The sequence below is a fragment of the Sminthopsis crassicaudata genome, chromosome 2 (assembly GCF_048593235.1).
Source record: "Sminthopsis crassicaudata isolate SCR6 chromosome 2, ASM4859323v1, whole genome shotgun sequence".
Lineage (NCBI taxonomy): Eukaryota > Metazoa > Chordata > Mammalia > Dasyuromorphia > Dasyuridae > Sminthopsis > Sminthopsis crassicaudata.
This window is the reverse complement of record NC_133618.1, coordinates 271,225,384-271,251,209: the sequence shown is the minus strand read 5'-3', so window position 1 is coordinate 271,251,209 and position 25,826 is coordinate 271,225,384. Positions and strand designations below refer to the sequence as shown.

Genomic DNA, 25,826 nt, shown 5'->3' with positions numbered 1-25,826 from the left:
AGGATTACTCACCTAGTAAGTACCTGAGGCCTTCCTGAATCCAGACCCTAGCTCTAGTCAGTACCAGCTACCAGCTGCCTCAGAAGAAGTGAAGGGGTTGGTTTCAAAGAAAACTAGGAGGACTTCTACATAAAGTAATGCTACTTAAAGTGAACAGAATCAGGAGAATAACTTATACAGGGACAACAAAATGGTAAAGGCAAACAACTATAAAGAGTGCACGAGACAATTTTTTTTTTTTTTTTTGGTGGGACTTAGCCAATGTAGACGTTTGTTTTGATTGATTATACACATTGGTAATTGGATTTGTTTTCCTTTAATTTTCGAGAGGTATATCAGAGTAGGAGGGTAAAAAGACTGATTTTTAATGATTAAAAAATTTTTAAAAACTTTTCCTTTATTTAAAACTTTTCAAAAAATCAAAACCAACCTTTTTTTAATTTTTCATGTCAAAAAAAGGTAACTGTTTTTGTGATATCACATTTTCATTTACTCTTTCTTCTCATTCAGGAAAGATCTTTGGAAGTTATAACTTATACCATGATCCAACTTTAAGGAATATTTGAGAGGTGATCTACTTAACACCAAGATGAGAGCACTGGATATTTTCAGTAGAACTAAGCACAAAGTATGGTTTTTTATTTTGTTTATAGAGAATTCTTGGATCATAAATCTAAAATTGCAAGTGATCTCATAATCAATTTTGTTGTTAGTCATTTCAGCCAAGTCTGACTCTTTGTGATCCCCATTTGGGATTTTCTTGGCAAAGATACTGGAATGATTTGCCATTTCCTTTTCAATTCATTTTACAGATGAGAAAACTGAGGCAAAGGAACTTGCCCAGGATCACAGAGTAAGTGTCTGAGGCCTGATTTAAACCTGGGAAGAGGACCTACCTATGTGCTGCCCCTAATATGCCTTCATTTTACCTATGAGGAAACAGAAGCCCAGGAGGTTCAGTGATTTACCAAAAAAATCATCCAGATTTGAGGTGTCAGAAGTGGAAAAATCACTGAGACTATTTAAAATCCACTTTCTCAAGCAAAATAAAATGACTTCTGACTTATACAAAATGCCAAAATATCCATGCTGCTTATCTCTTGATAATCAAATATTAATATGTGATACTCACCATTTTCACAATAAATTGAATAAAAATAAGCACTAGGAAAAAATGCTAAATTACTATTTCTCTTCACACCTATCAAAGTTATATTACTTAGAGACTCAACAGGATTAACTTCAATATAAAATGAAAGACTTTTGAAACTTAAAACTTCTGGAATCCAAACACAAATTGACTTGCCAACTATAACCAAGTTTTCCCAAACTTTATGTGCTAATCTAATACCTTCAATAAATAATATACTTTAAAAATGGAAACATAATAAGGGCTAATTAGGGGTCTCTTAACCATACTGCCAGCTCTAATCATATTGGGACTTAAGTCTCCTGCTTTTTTGGTGATTAGTTTTTAATGAATAATATTTGGGTTCTTCTTTAAAATTCCAGAGCATGAAAGTCAAGTCAATATTTTCTTATATTTATAGTCAACTGAGGCATATCTCTTCAAATACAAAGTAATTATCTCTCACAGAACTATAAATAGAATTTTAATTAGCAAAATTTCATTGTGATTTTTCTTGCTTCCAATAGCATAGCAGCCTTGGTTTAAAGTTTCCATCTATGTGGTAATTCAACTTTCCACAATTTTAAAATAGACAATAAATTCTTGCAGTATACAGGGAAAATGGATGAGATGGGAGTTGGAAAGTCAGTAGGAATCACCAAATGAGACAAGAACAGAAGGTCAACTCTTGAAAATATCTGAATCTAAGTTATTATTAAAGGAATTAGGTAATAGGGATGAACAGAAGACCTGAAGTTTATGTTCATCAAATTTTTAAGACAGTTGGAATCTGACTGAACACTGGAGAGATATGAATGGAAACACAATAGAAATAAAAAAAAGTAGTTAAAGTAAAAAGTTCCAATAACAACAACAACAAAAAAAGCTCCTTACAGTGTAGTTTATTGCTCCGGCTGTTCAGTGGTTCTGGTCCATTCACATCTTTGCTTTTCTCATTATCTTCGATTGGTCGAAAGTGAGCCAAAGTCCTCATGAATCCACGGAAGTTTACCTGGTCCTCTCTGAATAACAGTTAAAACAAATACAAGAGTTTTTATTGATTATATGACTATTTCCTATATAGTTACTGCTTGAACTAAATGACTTAACTTAAAATTCCATTGCTGACACCATGTGACTAAAGGTAGGTCATTTATTATCTCTGAAATTCTTTTAAATTATCTATAAAATGGAAATATCACTTCCCCAACAGAATTGTTGTTAAGCTCATGAAAGATAATATACAATATACTTGCTAAATATAATTTGTGATAATTCATTCATCAAAAACTTAAAGAATAGTGACCCACTCACTACTAAATTCGTGATAACTAAGGACAATTCCTTCAACTAGTTGCTACCTCTTCATTCTGTGTTGCTACTACAATAATATGCATATAAATGGTTCTTTTAGTAATTAAGTTATTTTTATGACGTAACCTCTAGACCAAATAATAATTCTAAAAAGGAAAAATAAAAAGATTGTTCAAAAGAGTTTGTTGTGGTTGTTTAAAAGAGGCTAATGAAATATTTTAAGAAGTTATTTAGACATTCAAAAGCAGTAATGGGACAGATTGCCTACCTACCACAGATACCTAAAAGTAAATCCCAGGCCACAATGGGTGTATTATGTGGGGTATATTGGATGACAGGATGCTCAGCATGATCAAGAGATGGAATGTATCAAAAGTCGATACATTCGTTTCACAATGCAATTACTTTGCTAGGATGATACTAGTAGATGATGGTGGCATGTCATACCATAGTAAAATGTAGGAAGTGATTATAATAAATTATCTTTAAAAGTCTACTTCCAAATATGATTTTTCATATTTAAACAAAAAGAACAGAAAAGAAAACCTTGAAAACCTAACACCTAATTCTGATTAGGATAATGTGAGGTAACAAATGGCCAAGAACTCAGATATACAATCTATTTCAAACTTGCTCAAGAAAATGGGCAGTCCTTTTCCTAGTGGCTAGAAATGGGAAATTGAATGGATGCCCATTAACTGGAGAATCGCTGAGTAAATTGTGATATATGAATGTTATGGAATATTGTTCTGTAAGAAATGACCAGCAGGAAGAATAAAAGGTCGAGAATTGCAAGGGAACTAATGAAAAAAAAAGTCAGAGGAAGGTGGTCTAAGTGTACCTGATCTAAAGCTATATTATATAGCAGCAGTCACCAAAACCATTTGGTACTGGCTAAGAAATAGAACGGTAGATCAGTGGAACAGATTAGATACAAAGGACAAAAAAGGGTACATCTATAGCAATCTAATCTTTGACAAACCCAAAGATACCAACATTAGGGACAAAAATTCATTATTCGGAAGAAACTGTTGGGAAAACTGGAAATTAGTATGGCAGAAATTAGATATGGATCCACACTTAACACCATATACCAAGATAAGATCAAAATGGGTCCATGATTTAGGCATAAAGAATGAGATCATAAATAGATTAGAGGAACAGAGAATAGTCTACCTATCAGACCTGTGGAGGAGGAAGGAATTTATGACCAGAGGAGAATTAGAGATCATTATTGATCACAAAATAGAAGATTTTGATTACATCAAACTAAAAAGTTTCTGTACAAACAATACTAATGCAAACAAAATTAGAAGGGAAGTAACAAATTGGGAAAATATTTTTAAAAGGAAAGGTTCTGACAAAGGTGTCATTTCCAAAATATATAGAGAACTGACCCTGATTTATAGGAAACCAAACCATTCTCCAATTGATAAATGGTCAAGGGATATGAACAGACAATTCTCAGATGATGAAATTGAAACTATTTCCACTCATATGAAAGAGTGTTCCAAATCACTACTGATCAGAGAAATGCAAATTAAGACAACTCTGAGATACCACTACACACCTGTCAGATTGGCTAAGATGACAGGAACAAATAATGATGAATGTTGGAGGGGATGTGGGAAAACTGGGACACTGATACATTGTTGGTGGAGTTGTGAAAGAATCCAGCCATTCTGAAGAGCAATTTGGAACTATGCCCCAAAAGTTGTCAAACTGTGCATACCCTTTGACCCAGCATTGCTGTTATTGGGATTATATCCCAAAGAAATACTAAAGAGTGGAAAGGGACCTGTATGTGCCAAAATGTTTGTGGCAGCTCTTTTTGTTGTAGCTAGAAACTGGAAGTTGAATGGATGTCCATCAATTGGAGAATGGTTGGGTAAATTGTGGTATATGAAGGTTATGGAATATTATTGCTCTGTAAGAAATGACCAGCAGGAGGAATACAGAGAGGCCTGGAGAGACTTGAATCAACTGTTGCTGAGTGAAATGAGCAGAACCAGAAGATCACTATACACTTCAACAACAATACTGTATGAGGATGTATTCTGATGGAAGTGGAAATCTTCAACATAAAGAAGATCCAACTCACTTCCAGTTGATCAATGATGGACAGAAATAACCATACCCAGAGAAGGAACACTGGGAAGCAAATGTAAATTGTTAGCACTACTGTCTATTTACCCAGGTTACTTATACCTTCGGAAGCTAATAATTAATGTGCAACAAGAAAATGGTATTTACACACATATATTGTATCTAGGTTATATTGTAACACACGTAAAATGTATGGGATTACCTGCCATCGGGGGGAGGGAGTGGAGGGAGGGAGGGGATAATTTGGAAAAATGAATAAAAAAAAAAAAAAAAAAAAAAATGACCAGCAGAATGAATACAGAGAGGTTTGGAAAGACTTACATAAACTGATGCTAAGTGAAATGAGTAGAATCAGGAGATCATTTTACACTCCAACAACAATACTATATTGAGGATCAATTCTGATGGAAGTAGCTATCTTCAATAATAAGAGGATCCAAGGTGGATGTCTTCAACATAAAGAAGATCCAACTCACTACCAGTTGATCAATGATGGACAGAGACAACTACACCCAGAGAAGGAACACTGAGAATTGAATGTAAACTGTTATCGCTACTGTCTATCTACCCAGGGTACTTATACCTTCGGAATCCAATTGTTAACGTGCAACAAGAAAATTGGATTTACACACATATACTGTAACACATTTAATATGTATGAGATTGCCTGTCATCTAGGGGAGGGAGGGGAAAATTTGGAAAAATGAATACAAGGAATAATGTAAAAAAAAAAATTACTCATGCATATGTACTGTCAAAAAAAATCTTTTTATAATCATAAAATTAATAAAAAAAAAAAAAAAAAATGAGAGGATCCAAATCAGTTCCAATTGATCAATGATGAACCGAACCAGCTACACCAAGCAAAAGAACACTGGGAAATGAGTGGGGACTGCTTCCATTTTTGTTTTTCTTCCCAGGTTATTTTTACATTTCTAAATCCGATTTCTCTTGTGCAATAAGATAACTGTGTAAATATGTACACAAATATTGTATTTAAGATATATTTTAATATAATTAACATGTATGAGACTGCCTGCCATCTAGGAAAGGGGATGGAGGGAAGGAAGGGAAAAGTTGGAACAGAAGTGATTGCAAGGGTCAATGTTGAAAAATTACCCATGCATATGTTCTGTCATAAAAAGCTATGATAATTTTTTAAAAAAGAATGAAAGAAAATGGGCAATCAGTGCCACAAATACAAGTAATACTTGTACTCATAGTAGAAATTGATTTGTTGGCTGACAAACTTAAGATTTAGAGAGTCTTATCTGCATGAACCAGCCTTCTGAGTTTAAAGTTTTTTAGACTCAATATCTATTTACAACATTCCTATCAGCATTATCTGAGGATTCTTATAAGGCATGAAAACATAGATAAATTTAAATGAGTTGTTTAACAAGGTTTTTCTTTTCTCAATAAAACTTGCTTGAATACTGGGCAAACCTAGCTTTCAATGTTAGCTCTGCATCAGGAGATGGAAAGATTATATGTAGAGGGCTGAACCTGAAATGAACTAGATTAGTATGCAGAGGAGCAAAGTTTGAAGCTTTGGGAAAATATTATCAACATGAATCATCCTCCTTTAACTTTTTCTTTAGATTCAGTATCTGATTAAACAAGATAGCTACCAATTTTCCCATTCTTTTTTCTCCTCACTAACTAAAAAATTCCTTTGCTGATAATCTTAGATATCAAAACTTCCAGACTAGGCATTTACATTTACTGTCCTGGGTAGAACTGTTTCACAACAGAGAATCAGCACTTACTTGAATTTTTGTTCTTAGTCCCAGTTTCACTTGGGACATGGAGACAGAAAGTGATTGTGTAAGAAGACTGTTCAGTATAAAGTTATATTATAGTCTTTATTCACACAAATAAAGCCAAATACCAGCACCTAGATACACATTAAAGATTTTAAAGTTTCATAATCAAAACAACAAATAGTTACAGAGCATCTATTAAGTGAAAAGCACAGAAGAAATCTGAAAGCCTTGCTGGTTCCAAAAAAATTATAATTTTGATTTTAGGGTCATTTGACTAGATGAATCTAGGGAGCACCATCAAGTATCTTAATCGGCAAGTGGAGGGATATTAGAAATAATCAAGTGAGATGAGATTTAGGATAGGAACACTTGTCTTGTGCATCTTGTGGTAATGCTTCCTAATGTACCTCACCCTCTGACAGACAGAAACTCTACCACAGGATACCTGAAGTGGGGGAAGGAGAAGAAATGGATTACATGAGAAAGTGTGGGTAGAGTGATGAGATTTAGAAACAATAGTGTGGCAATTTCCCATAAACTGAGGAATGGCTGAATAAGTTATGGCAGTGATCCTCAAACTTTCAAAATAGGGGGCCAGTTCACTGTCCCTCAAGACTGTTAGAGGGCCGGACTATAGCAAAAACAAAACCTCACACTCTGTCTCCGCCTCTCAGCCCATTTGCCATAACCCAGCAGGCCACATAAACATCCTCAGCGGGTCGCATCTGGCCCATGGACTGTAGTTTGAGAACCCCTGAGTTATGATATATGAATGTAATGGAATATTACTGTTTTATAAGAAATAATGAGCAGACTGATTTCAGAAAGGCCTGAAAAAGATTCACAGGAACTGATGCTAAGTGAAGTATTATAGAATCAAAAGAATATTATATACAGTAACAAGATTATGTGATGATCAAATGTGATGGACTTGGCTCTTTTCAACAATGAGGTGACTCTTAAGGTAATTCCAATAAACTTGGGATGGAAAGAGCCATCTGCATCCAGGGAGAGAACTATGGAGACTGAATGTGAATAAAAACATAATATTTTATCTCCTTTCATCTTTTTTTCTTGCTCTTCTTTGGTTGTTTTTTCTTTCTTTCTCATTTTCCCCCCCTTTAAAAACAACAGTTGTTTGACCATTATAAAGGGCACTAAATATTGCCTCTATCTAAGAAATGTTATGGTTCAGAGAAGGGATAAAACATAGTTGGCAGGGCAAAGAAAAAGCAGATCAAAATGGTCCTAGAGATCCTCCAGAATAGAGTTTCTTAAACTTTTTCTACTCATGACCTCTTTTTGACTGAGAAATTTTTACTCGATTCTATTTCAAATCTGAGCTGAGGTATTTCTGGCAGTGTTCTTTGGTACTGCATAGTGTGAGAGCACAAGCAGTGCAAAGTACACATGGTATGTTTAGAACCAAGAATTCAATGAAGTCCAATGATGTAAGTACTGCCAGAAATACCTCGGTTTCATTAAAAGATTGAGTCTGAATTAATTTTGTGGTTGTTGCCTGTCAAGAAACTTTTTGTTGTTGCCAAATTTTTAGGGACCCCCACATTCAATTACACACTTGGGTAAAGACCCACAATTTAAGAAACTTTAAGGAATATAATGACCCAGGAAAGTCTGTTTTGTCAAGACCAATCTAAAAACTGTTTTACAGATTGTTCAGTTTCTCATAAATTTACTTCTGATAGCTTATCTCCGAACACTTTCTAACATACAACTTAGAGGCAATGTTATACCCAGTTTGATTCTAGCAAATCTAGGTTTTGTGATACTTAAGACAGAGCAACATTAGGAGGAGAGGTCTGGAACTGGAGAGCAATTCTAATAAGATTGTAACCACCAAAGCCATTTTAAATTAGACCTTCATAGAGGCAAAGGTACTACCTACCAAGGGAAAAACTCACCCCTCAGGGAAGAAGGCATTGATGATCCGATCCCCCAGGGGGTTGATGGCAAGCTCTGGAATCCGCTGGAAGTCTTCCCGGCTACCCAATTAGAAAAAAAATCCACCTTAAGTAAGAATGCATTGACCCAAATCACACTTTTCACCTTCTGAAATGTACTTATATGGCAAATGTAGTTGAACAACTGCAGGATATAGTACTGTAAAAGGTGCCAAATGTTCTTCCTTCAACAACTCTGAGAAGCAGGAAGAAGCCAGATTTGATTATGCTATACTCCAGTGAACTTGGCACCTGCTTTATTAAGGAAACTAATTTCTAGGCAAATACTAATCCTACAAGTTAATGATTCCCTAGGCATTCCTATTTTATTTCCAGTTCAATCAGGACAGTTTACAGCAAAAGTGATGCCATCATCAAGCAAATGCATAGCTAGCCTGAAATTTTGGTTCTCTAAGCAAAAATTTACAGACAGCCCTCTTACTCCTAATTAATAGCAAAGAAAGCAGAACTCTGGCTCCACTGCTATATAAGGGCTACTTAGGCAATGTTTATATCTATAGAAAGAATAACACGAAATAATAGGCAGCTTCTTTACTCTGGTTTTATTTTAGCCTGCCCCACCACTTGTAAATTAGAGGAAAAAAATTAAACCTCAAAAAATTGAGTAATTAGAATTATCTCCAATAAGTTTTGCTGTAGTAAATATTTTACACAAAATACAGTATTTCACAAAACTCTAGAGCCAGTTCCTAATGGCAGTTTAGTCTTTATGAGATATCTGATTGTATCACTACTACTCAGCCCTTTCCCTCCTCCACGAATTTTAAGCCACTCTACCTTTTCAATCTTATTTTATGTGGCTCCTCATCATAATCATATGCTCCAGTCAAATTATATCTTTGTTTATGCCACTCTCTGCACTTGGAAAGTCTCCTCTTCTATCCCCTTCTCCCCCATCTTTGCTTGTTGAAATTCTTCCCCCAAAACCCAATTCAAATGCTTCCTCTAAGAAGAAGAATACCTTTTCTGATATTTTGAGATCCCTCAGCTTGGACTTCACATAAAACTTGGTTTATATACCTAAGCAAAGCACTTATCTTGTTCTGTTTTATACTATAGTTGAGTTTGTGTTGCATCCTCCCATCTAAATTATCAACTCCAAGAGGGCAGGTAGGTACCTTAATCTGTGTAGCTCCTCCAGAGCCTTGAGTAATGCCATGTCCTGACCATAATAGGCATTTAATACATATTGGTTAAATGTAAGCAAACTGTTGAGACCTGAGGGTAAGGTCAAAAGAAAATTATATATACTTTCCATTCAATGTCATATTTTGAGATTATAAAGTTATCTTTATGTGTAAATTAAGAATATAAGAAAAGATGTCAGGTAGAGTCAAACAATTCATACTGAGTGAAAAAGTGAAATAAGAACTTTTTCCTAAAAAAATAATTTTGTCGTCCTGGATCTCCATGTTTTTTTCTGCAAAATTAGGCAACTTTCTAAGGGATGCTCTGAGGACAAAATATATCAAAGAATTTTGAGGTTACTTTACAAGATAAAAATTACTTAAATACAAAATAATCATTCCAAAGACCTATTGCTGCTGGTCAACTGGATATGCCTCTATTTCACACAAAAGTGAATTTTAACCAATTTCTTTTGAAGCTTAAATTTTAGTTAATGATTGATTAAACCAAACTATTCTCCACAGCATTATGTGGCAGACATGGAGAACCATAGAACCTCAAAATTAGAAAGATAAAGATGATAAATACTAACATTTATATAGTCATCTAGTCTAACACCCATGTCAGCAAGAATTACCTCTACAACATGAAGACTTCTGGTGCTGGGAGCTTACTCCCTTATCTTTGGAGGTAGCCCATTCTATTTTTGGACAATACTAGCTATAAGAAATTTTTTTTATTTGTATGAATGGGAGTCTTTGCAAATTTCAACCAGAGTTCCTAGTTTTGCCCTTTGGAAGTAAGCAAAATAAATATAACCTCTTTTTCTATGAGGAGTCCAGAGCATTTGGTAGGGCTGTCATGGAATCTCTACTAAGATAGTAACAGAGAGAAGAGAAGAGACATGAAAGATATTACTCGATAAATCTTAAAGGATTTGAAAACTGAAGTTGAGTAAAAAAACAAACAAACAAAAAAAAACTATAAAAATTGAATTATGGGTGAAGAAATGGTAATGCTATTGATGGAAATTATATGACGATGAATAGGTGGGGGAGAGGAAAGGTAATTTAAAAAGTTTAATTTGAGGCACGTGCTGACTTTTCATTACCTTTTATGATCCCACTACTTATGTAACTTCAGGCAAATGCCTTATTTTTCTGGGTCATAATTACTTTTTTGTGAATTTTAATGAATTTTGAGGTCCGTACTAGCTATAGATCTTTTGGTAATAGTATGATGATGTATCTAAATTTTGATTCTGGGTTTTTCCTCTGGTGAGAAATGTTTTTTAAAAAAATATTAATGAATGAATCAGAAGAAATTAGTCATGAGTTGGTTTTTGTAATTAATAAAGTTAAAAAAAAAAAGAAAGAGAATAAACTCCTGATGCTGTTAATGTAACAAAAGTTACTAAAAACCTTGCATACAATTTAAAAATCTCTACTGTAGAAGCCACACTATCTTCAAAATGTAGCTATTGGTTGTTTGACAAGTGGGAATCTTAGGAAAAAGATAGGCATTGATTCTTGGAGGTGGATTAAGACTAATTTGAATTGCAAGAGTCATAAACTTCAGTTTAATATCTAACCAGCCTTAAGTAATTTCAACAGAAAAAAAAAGGCACAAGTTTAAATAAGTCTAGTATTAAGTGGTTGGTAAGCATTTTCCTTTACACTCAGTCTGAAAAAGGGCCCCAGCTTTGGATTTTCATTTCAGCTCACCCCAATTTCATATATGAATGAGAGCCTGAACCTTGTACTTTGACATTTTTCAATGGCACTACTAGCATGTAAGTTAAATAGTCAATACTGAAAGAGTTATTGGACTAAGGAGCATAAGCATGGTATATTACTTGGCTTAATGATTCCTGTACCTTAGCACAAGGTTAGTTCCCCTAAGGGAATCTGATACCTCTGTAGGCCCATTTAGTTTTATTTTTCTCACGGATTTATATGAAAGTCACAAATCATCATGACTTAAAATGACAAAACTTAAGATTTAACCAGTATTCTATTTGGTAAAGAAATTCTCTGTGGGGCTTGGAGAGACTTACATGAACTGAAGCTGAATGAAATGAGCAGAACCAGGAGATACACACTTCAACAACGATACTGTGAAGATGTATTCTGATTGAAGTGGATATCTTCAACATAGAGAGGATCTAATTCAGTTCCAGTTGATTAATGATGGACAGAATCAGCTACACCCAGAGAAGGAACACTGGGAATTGAGTGTAAACTGTTTGCACTATTGTCTTTCTACCCAAGTTACTTTTACCTTCTGAATCAAATTCTTACCATGCCAACAAGAAACTCAGTTTTACACACACACATTGTATCTAGGATATACTGTAACACATGTAACATGTATGGGATTGCCTGTCATCCAGGGGAGGAGGTAGAGGGAGGGAGGGAAAAATTCGGAAAAGAAGTGAGTACAAGGGATAATGTTGTAAAAAAATTACCCATACATATGAAATATCAAAAAAATTATAATTATAAAATTAATAAAAAAAATTCTCTGTGGGAGGGTAGAGTACCAGACATGCAGCTATTATGGATGTGGACTTTATATAAGTTATCTCTACATTAAGAATTCTTTTTCTTGCTCTGGAATTTCATTTATAAAAGTGTACATCGGTAAGACAAGACAATCTTCCCCATAAAATCCAGTCTTATTCTTTTAGTACAAATTCCTTCCACAACATTTTCAAAAACCAATCATCCGTATTGATGGAAATTCACCACCTCTCCAGAAAGCTTGCTCCCTTTTTGGAGAGCTCTTTAATTTCATACACCTATATCCCTATATCTTTCTTATGTCAACCTACTTCAATGACCACAGGAACTTTTACAAACCTTTTCATTCCTGTTGGTTGACTTTCTTTTCATACCTTCTCAAACTTCCCACAGCTTTCCCATTCTTTCAGCTGAGAATCTTGCCATAACTTTCACTGAAAGAACTCAAGTCACTTGAAGCTCCCAAATTCTCTGATCCTCAGCTCAAATTTACTAGATGCCCTCTGCTACTATGACTATCTTTATCTGTCTCAAATTAGGAGGTGACAGTTTTTCTTCTTAAGGCAAACCTCTCTACATGTACAAGTGATCCCATTCTACCCATCTTCTCCAGAAGACAGTTCCCTCTATCCTCCTCTTCATTCTGTGTCTACTGGCTGCTTCCTTACTGCTTACAACCATGCCTGTATTTTTTCCATGATCCAAACCCCCTCACTTGATCTATCCCACACTTGCTCTAGTCCCATACCGCTCCCTCAGTTTTTTGTAGCTAAATTCCTTGAGAAGGCTATCTATAATAAATGCTTCTTTTCTTTCTTCTTAACTCTATACAACCTGGTTTTCAACTTCATCATTTCACTAAAACTTTTCTCTCCAAAATTACTAATGAGCTCTTAATTGCTAAATATAATATTTTTTTTTTATCAGTCTGCATTCTCAACAGCTTCTGATGATGTCAAAGGTTCTTTTTCATTATATTCTTTTCTTTCTAGGTTTTCATAATTTCACTCTCCTGATTCTCTTTCTACCTGAGGATTCCTTTGCTGGATCTTCATCCAGGACAAATCTGCTAACTCCACATGTGGGTTCCTCACAGGGATCTGTCCTAGGTATTCTTTTCTTTTTCCTTAACACTACTCACTTGGTGATTTCCCATGGATTCAATTATCATCTCCATGCTGATGATTTTCAAAAGTACTTCTCCAGTCCTACCTTCTGGGCTCAGGACACTGAGCTCTTTTTACTGTTTCTCAAAGAAGACACTCCATTTCCTAACTGTACATTTTCACTGGCAATCCCTTTGCCTGAACTTCTCCTCCTCATCTCATCTCTCAGGCTTTTCTCTCTCCAAATGCTAAAATTCCACCTTTTATAGAAAGTATTTCCCATACCCCTCTTTTAATGCGTTCCTTCTAGTGACTAGTTCCAATTTATCCTGTCAGTATCTTTTTTGTCCATAGTTGTTTGCATATCACCTTTTCTGTTACTTTGTGAACTCCTTAAGAGGGACTTTATCTTTCTTTGTATTTTGGCACAATGCAGACTTAATATTAATTGATCATCTTTAATTAATAAAAGTTTTTCCTTAACTATAGCCTTGCTGTAACTTCTACTCACTAACGTTACTTTTGCTTTTTTAGGACCACAGAGAATAATCTAATCATACTGACACAAGATAACCTTTAAAGCATTTGAAAACTATGATAATGCAAAAGTTGATAGCATATGGAAGGGTTATGGGAAGTCAAGAAAAACAATTTTTTGCTATTAAAGCTGCAAAACAATTCAACCACTTTAGGAAACAATTTAAAATTATGAAAGAAAAATTGCTAAATTGTTCCTGCCTCTGACCCATAGATTTCACCACTGAAAAGATCACTGATGTTATCAGAAGACCTCTATGTACTAAAAAATATTGAGTGGAACTATTTATGGTGACAAAAATCTAGGAACAAAATGTACCCAGCAACATGGTAAGGTGTCAAGAATGCCACGTTTGGAGTTAGAAGACTTGGGCTTACATCTAATTTCTGCTACTTACAACCCAAATGAGAAAATACTTTTGGGAGTCATGTTTCTTCATCTGTTTAAAAAAAAAAAGGAATGAGGGCTGAGGGAGGGAGTATAGTAAATATCCTTTAAGATCTCTTTAAAGGGAACCTTAGAAGTCATCTAGTTTAACTCTGAATCTGTGAATCTATGATTGGGGAAATGGATGACCACATTATAATCTATTAATGTAATGGGAAGTCAACATGAAGAAGCAACAAAACTCCAGTGAAATACAAATCAATGTTAATATCAAAAAGTCAAAGATGAAAGGAGCTAATGAATTGGTAACATAATTATTTAGGAGGCTGAATATAATTTGCAGAGGAATTTTTCTTGAGAAATACTTAATGTGTCAAAACAGGAAAAGCAGCATTCCATGGTGAATAATGCTGGGCCTGGCACGAGGAAATCTTAGATCTGAGTTCTGCCTTTGACATTTCTCACTTTGTGACTTCAGGAAAACCACAAAAGCCCTTTTGAGCTATCTACCTCAAAGTCACTGTGAAACTCAAATGAGATGATGTAAGCATAGTACTTTGTAACTTTAAAGACTTAGATAAATGTTAGTTTTTATTTTTTATAAAAGAGAAAATACTATGGCATTTGGAATTGGACATGATGTGGTCTGATCAGGACCACATTAATGATCATTTCTCTTGTTCGGAGCACTGGATTATTTTGGCTCCTTCTGTCTGAAGCCACACTTATCCCAAGGGAGAAGACCAAGAAAAGGTAGGGAGATGTTTCCAGATTTATTGTAAGTAACTCTAAGCTCTAATCAAGCTGGCCTACTTGCTCTAGTCACCTCTATGGCAGGAACACACTACCTGCATTTTAGAATTTTTAACTTCCTTCATTACTAATTTTATTTCCTTTATAAATCCTTTCCTGAACTTCAGCTGCTAGTGCTTCCTTCCTAATTACTCTATGTACATTATGAACATTTCTCTCTCTCTACTTATGTTGCTTTGCTCTATAGAATGTAAGCTCCCTGAGGGCACAGTGTTTCCATTTTATATAGGTTCTGCTTACACTGAACAGCTTCTATACACACTCTCACTATGTCTTCATTTTCCACTGGCAGTTTTATGACTTCCTTCCCCATAAGCTCATCAGCATGTTGACTGATTCAGGGTGCATTCTCTGAGCCCTTCATGGTCTCTGCTTGATTTCAATAACATAAAACATTAACATCATGCTTCTGCTCTGGGTATCCTCTGATATAGCATCCCTTCCCTTTCAACATCTTTTTATGTGTTCTTTTATGTCTTCCTCCCATTAGTTTACAAACTTTGTGAGGGCAGGGACTGTCTTTCTTTCTTTCTTATTGCATTCTTGTGCCTGACACACAGTAGAAACTTAACATATATTTAATTCACTACTGACTGATGATTCCATGCTGAGTCTTTTGGTTTTACCCTATGAATTCTGGCTTCACCAAACAAACTTCTCTTAGTATTTAAAACTTGTTTGCTCATTCCAGATAACTTTTCTCTCTTAAAAACAAACAAAAAAGTTCTTTCATTCTGGTCTTAGTAACTGCCATGGAGCATCAGTGCATGTAAGTCCCACATGCTACAATGGAATGGGGATGCAACTGTGGCACCAAATTGGAGATTTTTATCGTTCAAAATTCACTAAAACCCTCAAGTTTACTTCATCCAAACTTTTTGTCTTTGTCTTCTTAATCTGGTACTTGCAGAGTTAATTTTTAACCTACATTTAAGGGTTTTATATTTATCCCCATTAGATTTCATATTTTTAGATGAAAATAGTGGGCCATTTAATAGAAGCAGGATTAGGCATCAGGAAGACCTGTTGTGTAACTGGACAAATTTTTTAATCTTTGTCTTTCTTAATTGCCTCATCTGTAAAATGAAGTTAATAATAGCATCTCTCTCCCAGGGGTTATTGTGGGGATCAAATGAGATAATATTTGTAAGTCACTTTGTAAAAAGTGCTATACAAATGCTAGCCATTATTATTATTATCCATTGTTCCAGCACTCTGAGGTCTTAAGTGTCAGAAACTTGGAGCTAAAAGGAATTTCAAAATCCTTTTAATCCAATCCATCTGTTGTTGAGATTTAGGGATGCAAAGTAGTGAGTTGGGCAAGATGGTCACAAAGCTGTTCTTTTAACAATCTGCCCCCCAATTTTTCCAGAAACCAACATCTATTTCATTTGTCTGCAGCTTAATGGATCTATTTTTCTTCCTTTTAGAAAAATGGTGCTATACTTGCCCAACTTTAGTCCCAAGGTACCTCTCTACTTCTTCAATTCCTAAAAGAACATTGTGTTTTTAGCATTATTAGAAACTTCTTTCAAAATCTTATGACTCATCAGTATCATAGATACTCTTATTTCACTTACCTTGGATTCTAATTACTTGTTAACCATTTTTATTCTATCCTTTCCACTGTGAAACTCATTCTCCTTGGTTGAGAAAGGACAGACATCATTCTATTCCCCTCCCATTTTTGCCTTGTTCATGGTTCCTCCTCTTGATTCCAAAAGAGCTTTAAAAAAAGACACTTTTGGTACCTTAAGGTAATCTAGACTCTAGTCTCACTGAGATTTTTTTCAAAAGAAAATGTTATACTTTTTCATTCAACTTCAGTTACCTGGTCCACCTATTTTTTCCAGTATCTGCTTTAAAAATAAAGTCCTTTCATAAGCAACTTGATAGCTATACCAGTCTTTTTAAAGTCTTTCCTTTCTGCAAAGTATGGCTGGAAAGCCATAGTAATATAAATCGTATTTTAAAATATTAAAACCATTCTTAGCACACTGGCTGTACAAAAAAAGATGGCAGGCAGCTTTGCTTTAAATCTGGTTCAAATTTGGCTTCTGACATATGTCATGAACTAGTCAAAAGCTCTTAGCACTAGAGGCAACCAAGACACATTAGTAGATTGTTTGCTAAACCAGTAGTATCACAGGGCGATCCATAGTGTATCTGTATCCTCCCTTCCCCCTTTTCCACTCAAGGGACTTATGTACATTCTCTCCCTTTTCCATCCCCGAATCCCTTGTAAGCAAACTTCTTTGTTATCATCTCATATTAAATTTATCTTTCTCTGTATTCCTCAAAATCTATTCTCCTAAAGTCTAATGGATAGCATAAACTATATTGGTCAATCTACTTATCTATTACAAATTTATACATCATGTTAAGTCCTATATTTTTATTTCTTCTATTAGTTCTTCCTTATTGAACAAAATTAGATCTATAATACCAATTCTTATTGCTTTTACCTTCTGCAAGATAAAATAATTAGTAAGGAAAGTCAAGAATGTATTAGTTATATTGCTTTTGTCATATAAATACTTGTGATACCAAGAAAATTGGCTTTGTCAGCCTTGTGATGTGTATAAGGAATTCAGAGTCCATTTTTGTTTTTAGGCAGGTCCCTATAATTGATTCTAACTCTGAAATAATTTTTAACTCTTCTTTAATTTTCACCTATATACTCTCTATTGTACTTCCTCCCTCAGGTATTTGAATTTTCATAGAGAATAAATTTTTTTCTTCCACAATACCACTTTGCTGCTTTTTGCTGCATACTCTTCTTTTGCCCATAGCCAGTTATAAATTAATTTCCACTCAATTGTGGATCTTAGTGATGTCTATGAAGTTACATTTTTGTCTTTAAGAAATGTCTATATCAACGTATTACCCCACGATTTGTATATTAATATGTTGATCTGTGGGTATGAAAACAATTTGGTTTTCTTTCCTATTATTTTCTGTAAATTACTATAACTTTTCATTACTGGTTTTTCCTCCAACAAACACATTGCTTTTTTGGTTTTGGTCTAGTAGTTGTCTCCTTCACTCTCCCTTTTCTGTTTAAGGCTCTTTGGATCAGATAAGCAAATCTCTAAGCAGATATTTTCTCCCTACTTACCAAATAGCCATCATTTTTATATTTTAAGCCCAAGTCCAAACAACCAAACACTATTTTTTTTAGTCAATTATTCACCTATTTGCCTCTATAGGAAATTAATGCATTTTAGATAATTCTATACTCAATGAAAAGATAAAACTCCCTTTCCCCATTTCTTCTAATAGTCACAGTTAGCTAAGAAAACCACATCTCTATATAGTTCATAACAATAACATTTTACATTTGTATAGTATGTCAACAATTCAATAAAAATGTACTAAATACGTACTGTATACAGAACATTTTCTCATCTATTAAATGGCTTTATCATCTCATTTGATCCCCATAACCCTGTCAAAATAAGGAGATCAAATATTATCTTCATTTTACATTGGAAATCACAGAAGGGTAGTAAATAATAGCTTAATATAAAAGACACTTTTAATAAGAGAATAAAATCTGAGGCTTTCTGAATCAATTAATGCAGTGTCTCATTTATATTTCATCCTCATGTTTAAATAGATGAGATTTTATTAACCATAATAACCTTTCTTGGAGTTTAGTACCTGAGTATGAATGAATGAAAAAGCACTCAAACAGCTATAATATGGGTGATATCCCACTAGGGATGCAAATATTGAAGTTAAACAGTTCTTGTCCTCAAGATCCTGATGGTTTTAACAGAGGAGACAAATCATATAAGGAGGGGTGGTGAGAAAAATGAGTTTTCATCAAGATAGTCACAGGGATGGTGTTAAGTGGAGCTAGAAGCTAATCACGCCCTTTTCAGAAGCAATAGTAGTATTGCTCTGATTTCTATTACTACAGAAAGAGGAGGAAGTGGGGAGGAAAGGGGAATTAAAAGTAGGATGGCAAGATGTCCCAAGAGGTTCAAGGTAGATGGACAGGAAGCTCTGCTCGGGCTTTCAAATAAACACAACTAGATGAGTTTACACTCACTTGTCAAATAAGCTCAGCTCTTCCAAAGCTGAGTGAATTAACTTATCTTTATTAACATTTATAAATGGAGGTTATTATTACCATTTCATCTCTATTTTGGGAATTAGGTAGAACTCAATTCTATCAAAGTCAAAGCTACTGGAGGATTCTGAAATAAGTCAGATACTAGAGTAGAACCAAAAAAGCAGGACTAAAAAGAATTTAAGGAAATTATCCAATCTACCAGGCAAATGTTTATCACAGATGGTTGTGTCTTTTCCTTGTATAATTTCCAAGTAACTAGAAATTTTTAAGGATTACTTTTCAACAGAGATCAGCAGATCAGGAGCAACAATTAAATTAAGTTGCATAGGGATTTAACATCTAGAAGACATATAATGAGCAAGCATAAGAAGTTTATCTACCAAGGACACACATTCTTAATGTTATTCAGAACAGGGAGATTTAATTCAAGATTGTTAAGCTAGTGTGTGACCTTGGGCAAGTCACTTAACCCCAATTGCTTCAGCAAAAAAGAAAAAAAAAATTGTTAAGCCAGGAAGACATTTTACTAGTACAATTCCCACAATACTTTTTCTGACTGCTTCTCCTAGGTATTCCTGTAAAGTTTTATAATTTGTCTGCTTGCCTGAGATCTCCTCATGCTAATCCATCTTCCATATAATTGTCAAAAGAAACTCCTCCATTTGCTCTTTAAAGCTTTTTACAATCTGATTTGAGTCTGTATTTCTAGATTATGGTGACTCTCATCTACAAAATCTGTGGACCTATCAAATTGGCCTTTTTGCAGTTCCTCACATATGAAATTACACTGCCCATCTCTGTGTTTGTTCTGGCTGTTTCTATGCTAGGAATGTACTCCTTTCTTATTTGCTACCTGCTAAATTAAGCCCTTTCCTGATCCCTAATTGTTAATGCTTGCTCCTCAATTCATATATATGCATAGGTATACATGTGTGTCAGTATATTTAGATAGTTAGGCATATATTTTTGCATAGTTAAATGTACTTATAATTTTGCCCAATAAATATAATCTTTTTTAAGGGCAGGGACTCCCATTTTGGTATCTCTATTCCAAACACCTAGTAGTACTTGCATATAGTATGCACTTATCAAATGTTTATTCATTCTTCTCTTTCATAGCCAAACTCTGAGAAAGAGCTATTTATACTCACTTTTTCTACTTTTTTATTCCTCATTTATTTCTTACTGCTTTGCAATCTATTTTTTGGCCACACTACTAAAATCAACTTGGTCTTTCCAAATTGTTCAAGGAACCCTTAATTGATGAATCTAACGTGTGCTTTATTTCCCCTCAGTGCTCATTGAGTGATTCCTCTGTAGCTGAGGCCATAGTGCTTACCACATCCTCCTTGATCCTCTGGCCTTGGTTTCCATGACATTGCTTTCTTCTGGTTTTCTCCCAATTTGCCTGACCATTCCTTCCCCAATTTTACTTCTTGGATCATTCCCCACTTACCATTCCTTCGTTCTGGTGCTTCACAAAGTTCTAAGATTTTTTTTTTCCTTTCCTTTTGAATTTAACTATCACTTTGGATCAAAGATTCCCAAAACTATACAGGATGTTCCAAAAGTCCTAGCACAATTTTCCCTTCAAATAACCAGACCCTGGGGCAGCTAGGTGGTGCAGTGGATAGAGCACCAGGCCTGAAGTCAGGAGGACCTGAGTTCAAATCAGATCTCAGACACTTAACGCTTCCTAGCTGTGTGATCCTGGGCAAGTCACTTAACCCCAATTGCCTCAGCAAAAAAAAAAAAAAAGAAAAAAAAAAGGCAAAAAAAATTGTCTCTCACAAAGAAAAAAGGAACTAATTTGAAACTGGCTTGAAGAAGGCTAGTTCTTTTTTTTTTTTTTTTTTTTTTTTTTTTAAACGTGGTTTGCTTTTCAAATGAAGATTGCTATTCAATTTCTACATTTAAAGAGATTACTAAATTGTCTTTGGAGATGGATGATCAGACCAGGATTTCTAGCCTGCTTCACATGCAAATGAATATTGAGTTTTGAAATTTAATTTTAATGAAGTTACAGCTTTCTCTGCAAGGAAATTCCTTCAAGTAATCTTATGGCTCAGGCTGTTCCTTTCTACAATTTATTTCCAGAGTCTACAAAGTTAAAAATTCTTTCTATACACTCAATCCCCTATTATTTTCCATTGATTGTGCTAGAAACCTGGTACATAAAAATCCTGACCTTCTTTGGACCAGCCTCTAAAAAAGACTAGTTTCATTGTGTGTTATCTACTTAATTTGAGAACAAGATGTACAGCTACTAGAGGAAATGCTCATCTGAGTTCAATAAGAAATAATTTATAATAACTCTATATTACCATAAGAAAACAAGCTCAACTCTGGAAGACTGAAAGCCTACCATGGGGAAGTTTAACAATCAGATTTATCTGATACTTAAATATGCAACACATCACTATTTTTTACCCTGATGTTGATTTAAAAACAGCCAAATAAATATCTGAAGGAAAAGTATAAAAACAATAAATATAAAATTTATTGTTACTAGTGAATCTCACTGGTCAAGCATCCTAGGAAATCACTGTGGGAGGGATGCATTGAACCAAATGCACTGAAATTATTCAAGGAGTAGTAACTTGGTCTAAAAAATGACTGTATAGTCTGCCCTAGTTATAAAGGTAGATTTTTAAGAGAACACTTGAAAATGGTGTCCAGTGAATGAAGAAAAGGCAATGCTTACCTGAGAGTACCATTCTCTCCCTTGTCCAGGCTGGTAAACCGGCTGTAGAGACGGGTGATTTGACTGTGGGAGACTAAGGAATACAAAAGTAGATCTAGATTAATATGGCAAGGGTCTTCTCCACCACAAAGTCAAACACAAAATTAAAATTACTATATTGTATAACATTTTAGGACCAAGTTTACTTGTTCTTCCTGACTCTACTATTTTACAATTACAAACTATGTGCCTCATTTTTCCTTTACAAAGCCTCACATCTAATTTGCCACAATAAGTTAATAACTAAGTTTCTAAGTGTGTAAAGATACTAGAACAAAAGGAATTAGAAAATGAAAGATAAATCAAATGCAATCAAATATGGCCATGATTAAAGAAAGATCTGGGCTGAACTAAAACTTCATCTGGCTAAGTCCTTAGCTTAACTTATAAATAGATTAACTCAAGAGTTTGTGTTCCAAGCCTATAGGTTTGAATTTTTGGGTTTAAAAATCTACTTGTCATCAAGCAATACATTTTAAAAGGTTCTCTTTCCCATATAAATTCTTAGCCAAGGGGACCCAGATGTTCCTTAAAAAAGAGAAAAAAAAAATTCAAGGTCTCTTATGTTCTTACTGATTTTTTATAATATATCTATTGATGACAAAAACAAATCCATTCATCAGTTTGATGTTTTAGTATGGCACTATCCTAGGTGAATGACTTAAGTGATGAAGCATTAAGATTAAGGAATGATAAGTAGATTCTTTTATCTCTTACATAGGGGTTTATTCATTTATCAGCCATTTGAGACTTACAATTCCCCTAGCCTTAAAACCAACCTAAGATAAGTTTCCTTTTTTCTTGATTGTGCATGAATATTGTATAGTTTCTAATATGGCAGGGAGTAAGGGAACTATGGAATTAGGTTATACCAACAACCACACAATAAGCATTTATTAAGAACCTATTCACTGAGGATAACAAAAATAAGTAACAATGAAACAGTTTCTACTCTTGGAAAGTTTAAAACCTATTGGGGAAGGCAGAGACACAGAAAAAGAAATCCAGACTAGCAAGTTTATATCACTATCAAATGACAAAAGTACAAAGAACTTTACAAAATGAATCCCTAAAAATGGCTTTTTGAGTCATTCAGGTTTTGTGCAGTAGGAATAAGGGAGGAGAAATAACAAAGAAAAAAAAAGAGGGTGTGACCAGCTTGGACTTTGTTACAGTCTAGTCCCCAGGAAAGCTGGACATTGCCAGAGATGTGGCTGCACTGGGGAGGAGCAGATAAGGGCCGAGGCACAACTAGTTCTCTAAGGCACCTCAGTCTTACCCCAGAGGAAAAACAAAACAAAAACTCACCCGAAAGTGAAGATGAAAAATAAGGTAAAGTGGAAAAGGGATCAGGACAAAATTTGGCAGATCATCACAAAATAGCTATTACTAATCCAGGATACCAACAGTCTCCTTAGGAGTTATTCTTATGGTCTAGTTTTTGTGTACAGCAATTTGAAGAGATCAGGAAATAGACCAGAAAAATGACAATACCCTTCCTACCCAAATCTGAACATACCCAGAGGCTTCCTCTAGCAAAACCAGAAGTCTACAGTATTTGAACTGATGCTTACAACAGTTCTTTGAAGTAGATATCAATCATTAGGTGCTAACACATTTTAGAAATGAGGGGAAAAAAACAAAAACAAACAAACCAGAAAGAAGGCTCATCTACCACGGTCCTAGAATTTCGCCACTAGCATTCAGTCTAACATTAACATCCTTTTAGAAAGTAAATTAAACAAAAAGATATTCTTTGGTGTAAACCTCTCATAGTCAAAACAATTCTCTCCATGATGCTTTTAAGATTGCCTTCTCCATCTCCCAATAAGGCACTTTGTAGGGATATACACTATACACTATAACCTGTAAAATGGGTCACTCTTTACAACTGACCACTTTGTAATTCTTTTTTTTTTTTTTTTTTAAAGATTTTATTTTATTTTAAACATACCAATACCTTGAAGTGGTATCTTCATATGGGATTAATTATTCATTCAATAAATATTTATTGAACACCTACTATGGGCAAGGTCACCATGAAACTACTGGGGAAATACACATTCAATGTCAATATTTAACATTCTCCAATGAAGTGTCATCCAAGACCTATTTCCTGGATTCCAAAGGCAGTCCAGTATTGAAACTATTACAAAGGGCTTTGGGGACTTAAATGGTAATACTATTCTTTGAGCTGGTGCCAAGTCTATACTAACAGTGAACAGAAAGCACACCCTGAGAGGATAAAAAAGGGGGTGTAGTGGACTTGGGCACAATTCCAAACTATCCTTAAAAGGAACTGAAGTTCAGGAAGTTACTGGCATCAACTCAATCCCTACTGTGTTTCCTGTTAACTCTTTTCTCTTAGAAGGCATTAGCTAAGGACAATTACCAGATAGCCACATCATTCTTGGTGACCAAAGGAAGACCCTCAGTAGTTTAAAATTGCTTCCTTGTGGAGCATAAATGGGAATGTTTAATATACAAAATATAAATGAGAATTTCATGATCATTGAAAGATAGCTTCTTCATTACTCTAATAAAACATTTCATACTATAATACTTCACATTTCTATAATATTTTAAAGTTTATAAGTAATATTTGGAAGTGGGAAGGACAACTATTTTAAATCCCATATTACAGATGAGGAAACTCAGCTCAGAGTCTTGGACATGATTATACAGCTAAAAGTGACTAAGCTAGGACTCAAACACTAACCCTTTGATTTTAGATCTTGTGCTCTTTCCAAGAAGGAAATTGGATACTGAAAACCTTCCTGATCTAACATAGAGTAGACTATTTTTTAAAAAATAAACTCTTATTATCTTGTTTTCACATCATATGCATTTCCCACTGTATCTTCTCTCAATTCTCTCTCAGAGAATCATCACTTAGAATAAAGAAAAAATTCAGCAAAATTAAATAATATGCCATAAGACTCACATCAGATACATAATAAATAAACCTTAAAAGTTTTTTTATTGATATCTTTTAAAAAATATATTTCTCATTATAGTCCAAACTATAAAATTTGAAGGAAGGAAGAAAAAAATTCTACAAAATTGATGTATTTTTAAAATCTGCTATTATTTATGGCATCTCGCACCCTATTTCTGCAAAGGAACAGGAGGAGCTATTTTCTTATCACTTTTTTGGGACTAATCTTGATCATTTTCATTTTCTTCAAATTTTGTTTTTCTTTCCATTCATACTGTTGGAATAATTGTATATATTGTTCTTCTGGTTCCGCTTCCTTAATTCTGCATCAGTTCATGAATGCCTTTTTATGCGTCTCTATATTAATCATATTCTTATAGAATATTTTTCATTTTATATACTCGTCTAATCTCCAAAGAGTGAGCATCTACTTTATTTCCAATTCTTTGGTAGCACAAAAACCATTGCTACATAAATATTTTGTGAAATGTTATATATAGCTTTTCTTTTTGTCATTAATGTCTTTGGAATACATGTTCACCAGTAGAATCCCTGGATCAATGGGTTTAAGACTTTTCAGAATTCACTTAAAAAAAATTTTTTTTTGGGGGGGGGTTTGTTTTTGCTGAGACAATTGGGGTTAAGTGACTTGCCCAGGGTCACTTGCTCAGGAAGTATTAAGTGTCTGAGATCACATTTGAACTTAGGTCCTCCTGACTTCAGGGGTGGTACTCTATCTACTGTGCCCCCTAGCTAACCCCAGGGGATTAGTTCTTTAACCAATTACAAAAGACAAAATAGGTCATATTGATTACATGAAATTGAAAAGCTTTTGCACAAATAAAATGAACACATTTAGGATAAGAAGGGAAACAGCCTGCAGGAAAAATCTTTGAATCAAATCTCTGACAAGGACTTGGTGTCCATGACAGATGGAAAACTCACAGAAATATATAAACACAAAAGCCAATACAAAAGTAGACAATGGAATAGTTCTCAAAAGAACTGCAAACTATTAACAACTATTAACACTTATTTTTGAAAGACTGTTTGAAATTATTAATAAGTGAAAACAAAACAAAAAAATTCTTTTTTGCTGATACTCTTAAAACAGGCAAAGATGACAAATGGTGGCACAGTCAATGCCGGGGTTCCAACCATTCTGGAAAGCAATTTGGAATTAGCAAACAAAGTGACTAAAATATCCATACCCCTTGACCCACAGAGATCCCATTGCTAAGCACATATGCAAGAGTAGACAAAAAAGAAAGGT

General features: G+C 34.5%; 1 protein-coding gene across 2 annotated transcripts in view; it reads right to left on the bottom strand.

Annotated features, from left to right (window-relative positions):
* CHP1 (calcineurin like EF-hand protein 1) overlaps nt 1-25,826 on the bottom strand; it is a 49,089-nt gene that overhangs the window by 18,450 nt on the left and 4,813 nt on the right. For both annotated transcript variants that reach the window (XM_074289332.1, XM_074289331.1), the window contains exons 2-4: nt 21,577-21,649; nt 8,238-8,318; nt 2,024-2,151 (exon numbers count right to left, since the gene is read on the bottom strand). In XM_074289332.1, coding sequence (XP_074145433.1) covers nt 2,024-2,151; nt 8,238-8,318; nt 21,577-21,649 — 282 coding nt within the window. The remainder of the gene's footprint in view (nt 1-2,023; nt 2,152-8,237; nt 8,319-21,576; nt 21,650-25,826) is intronic.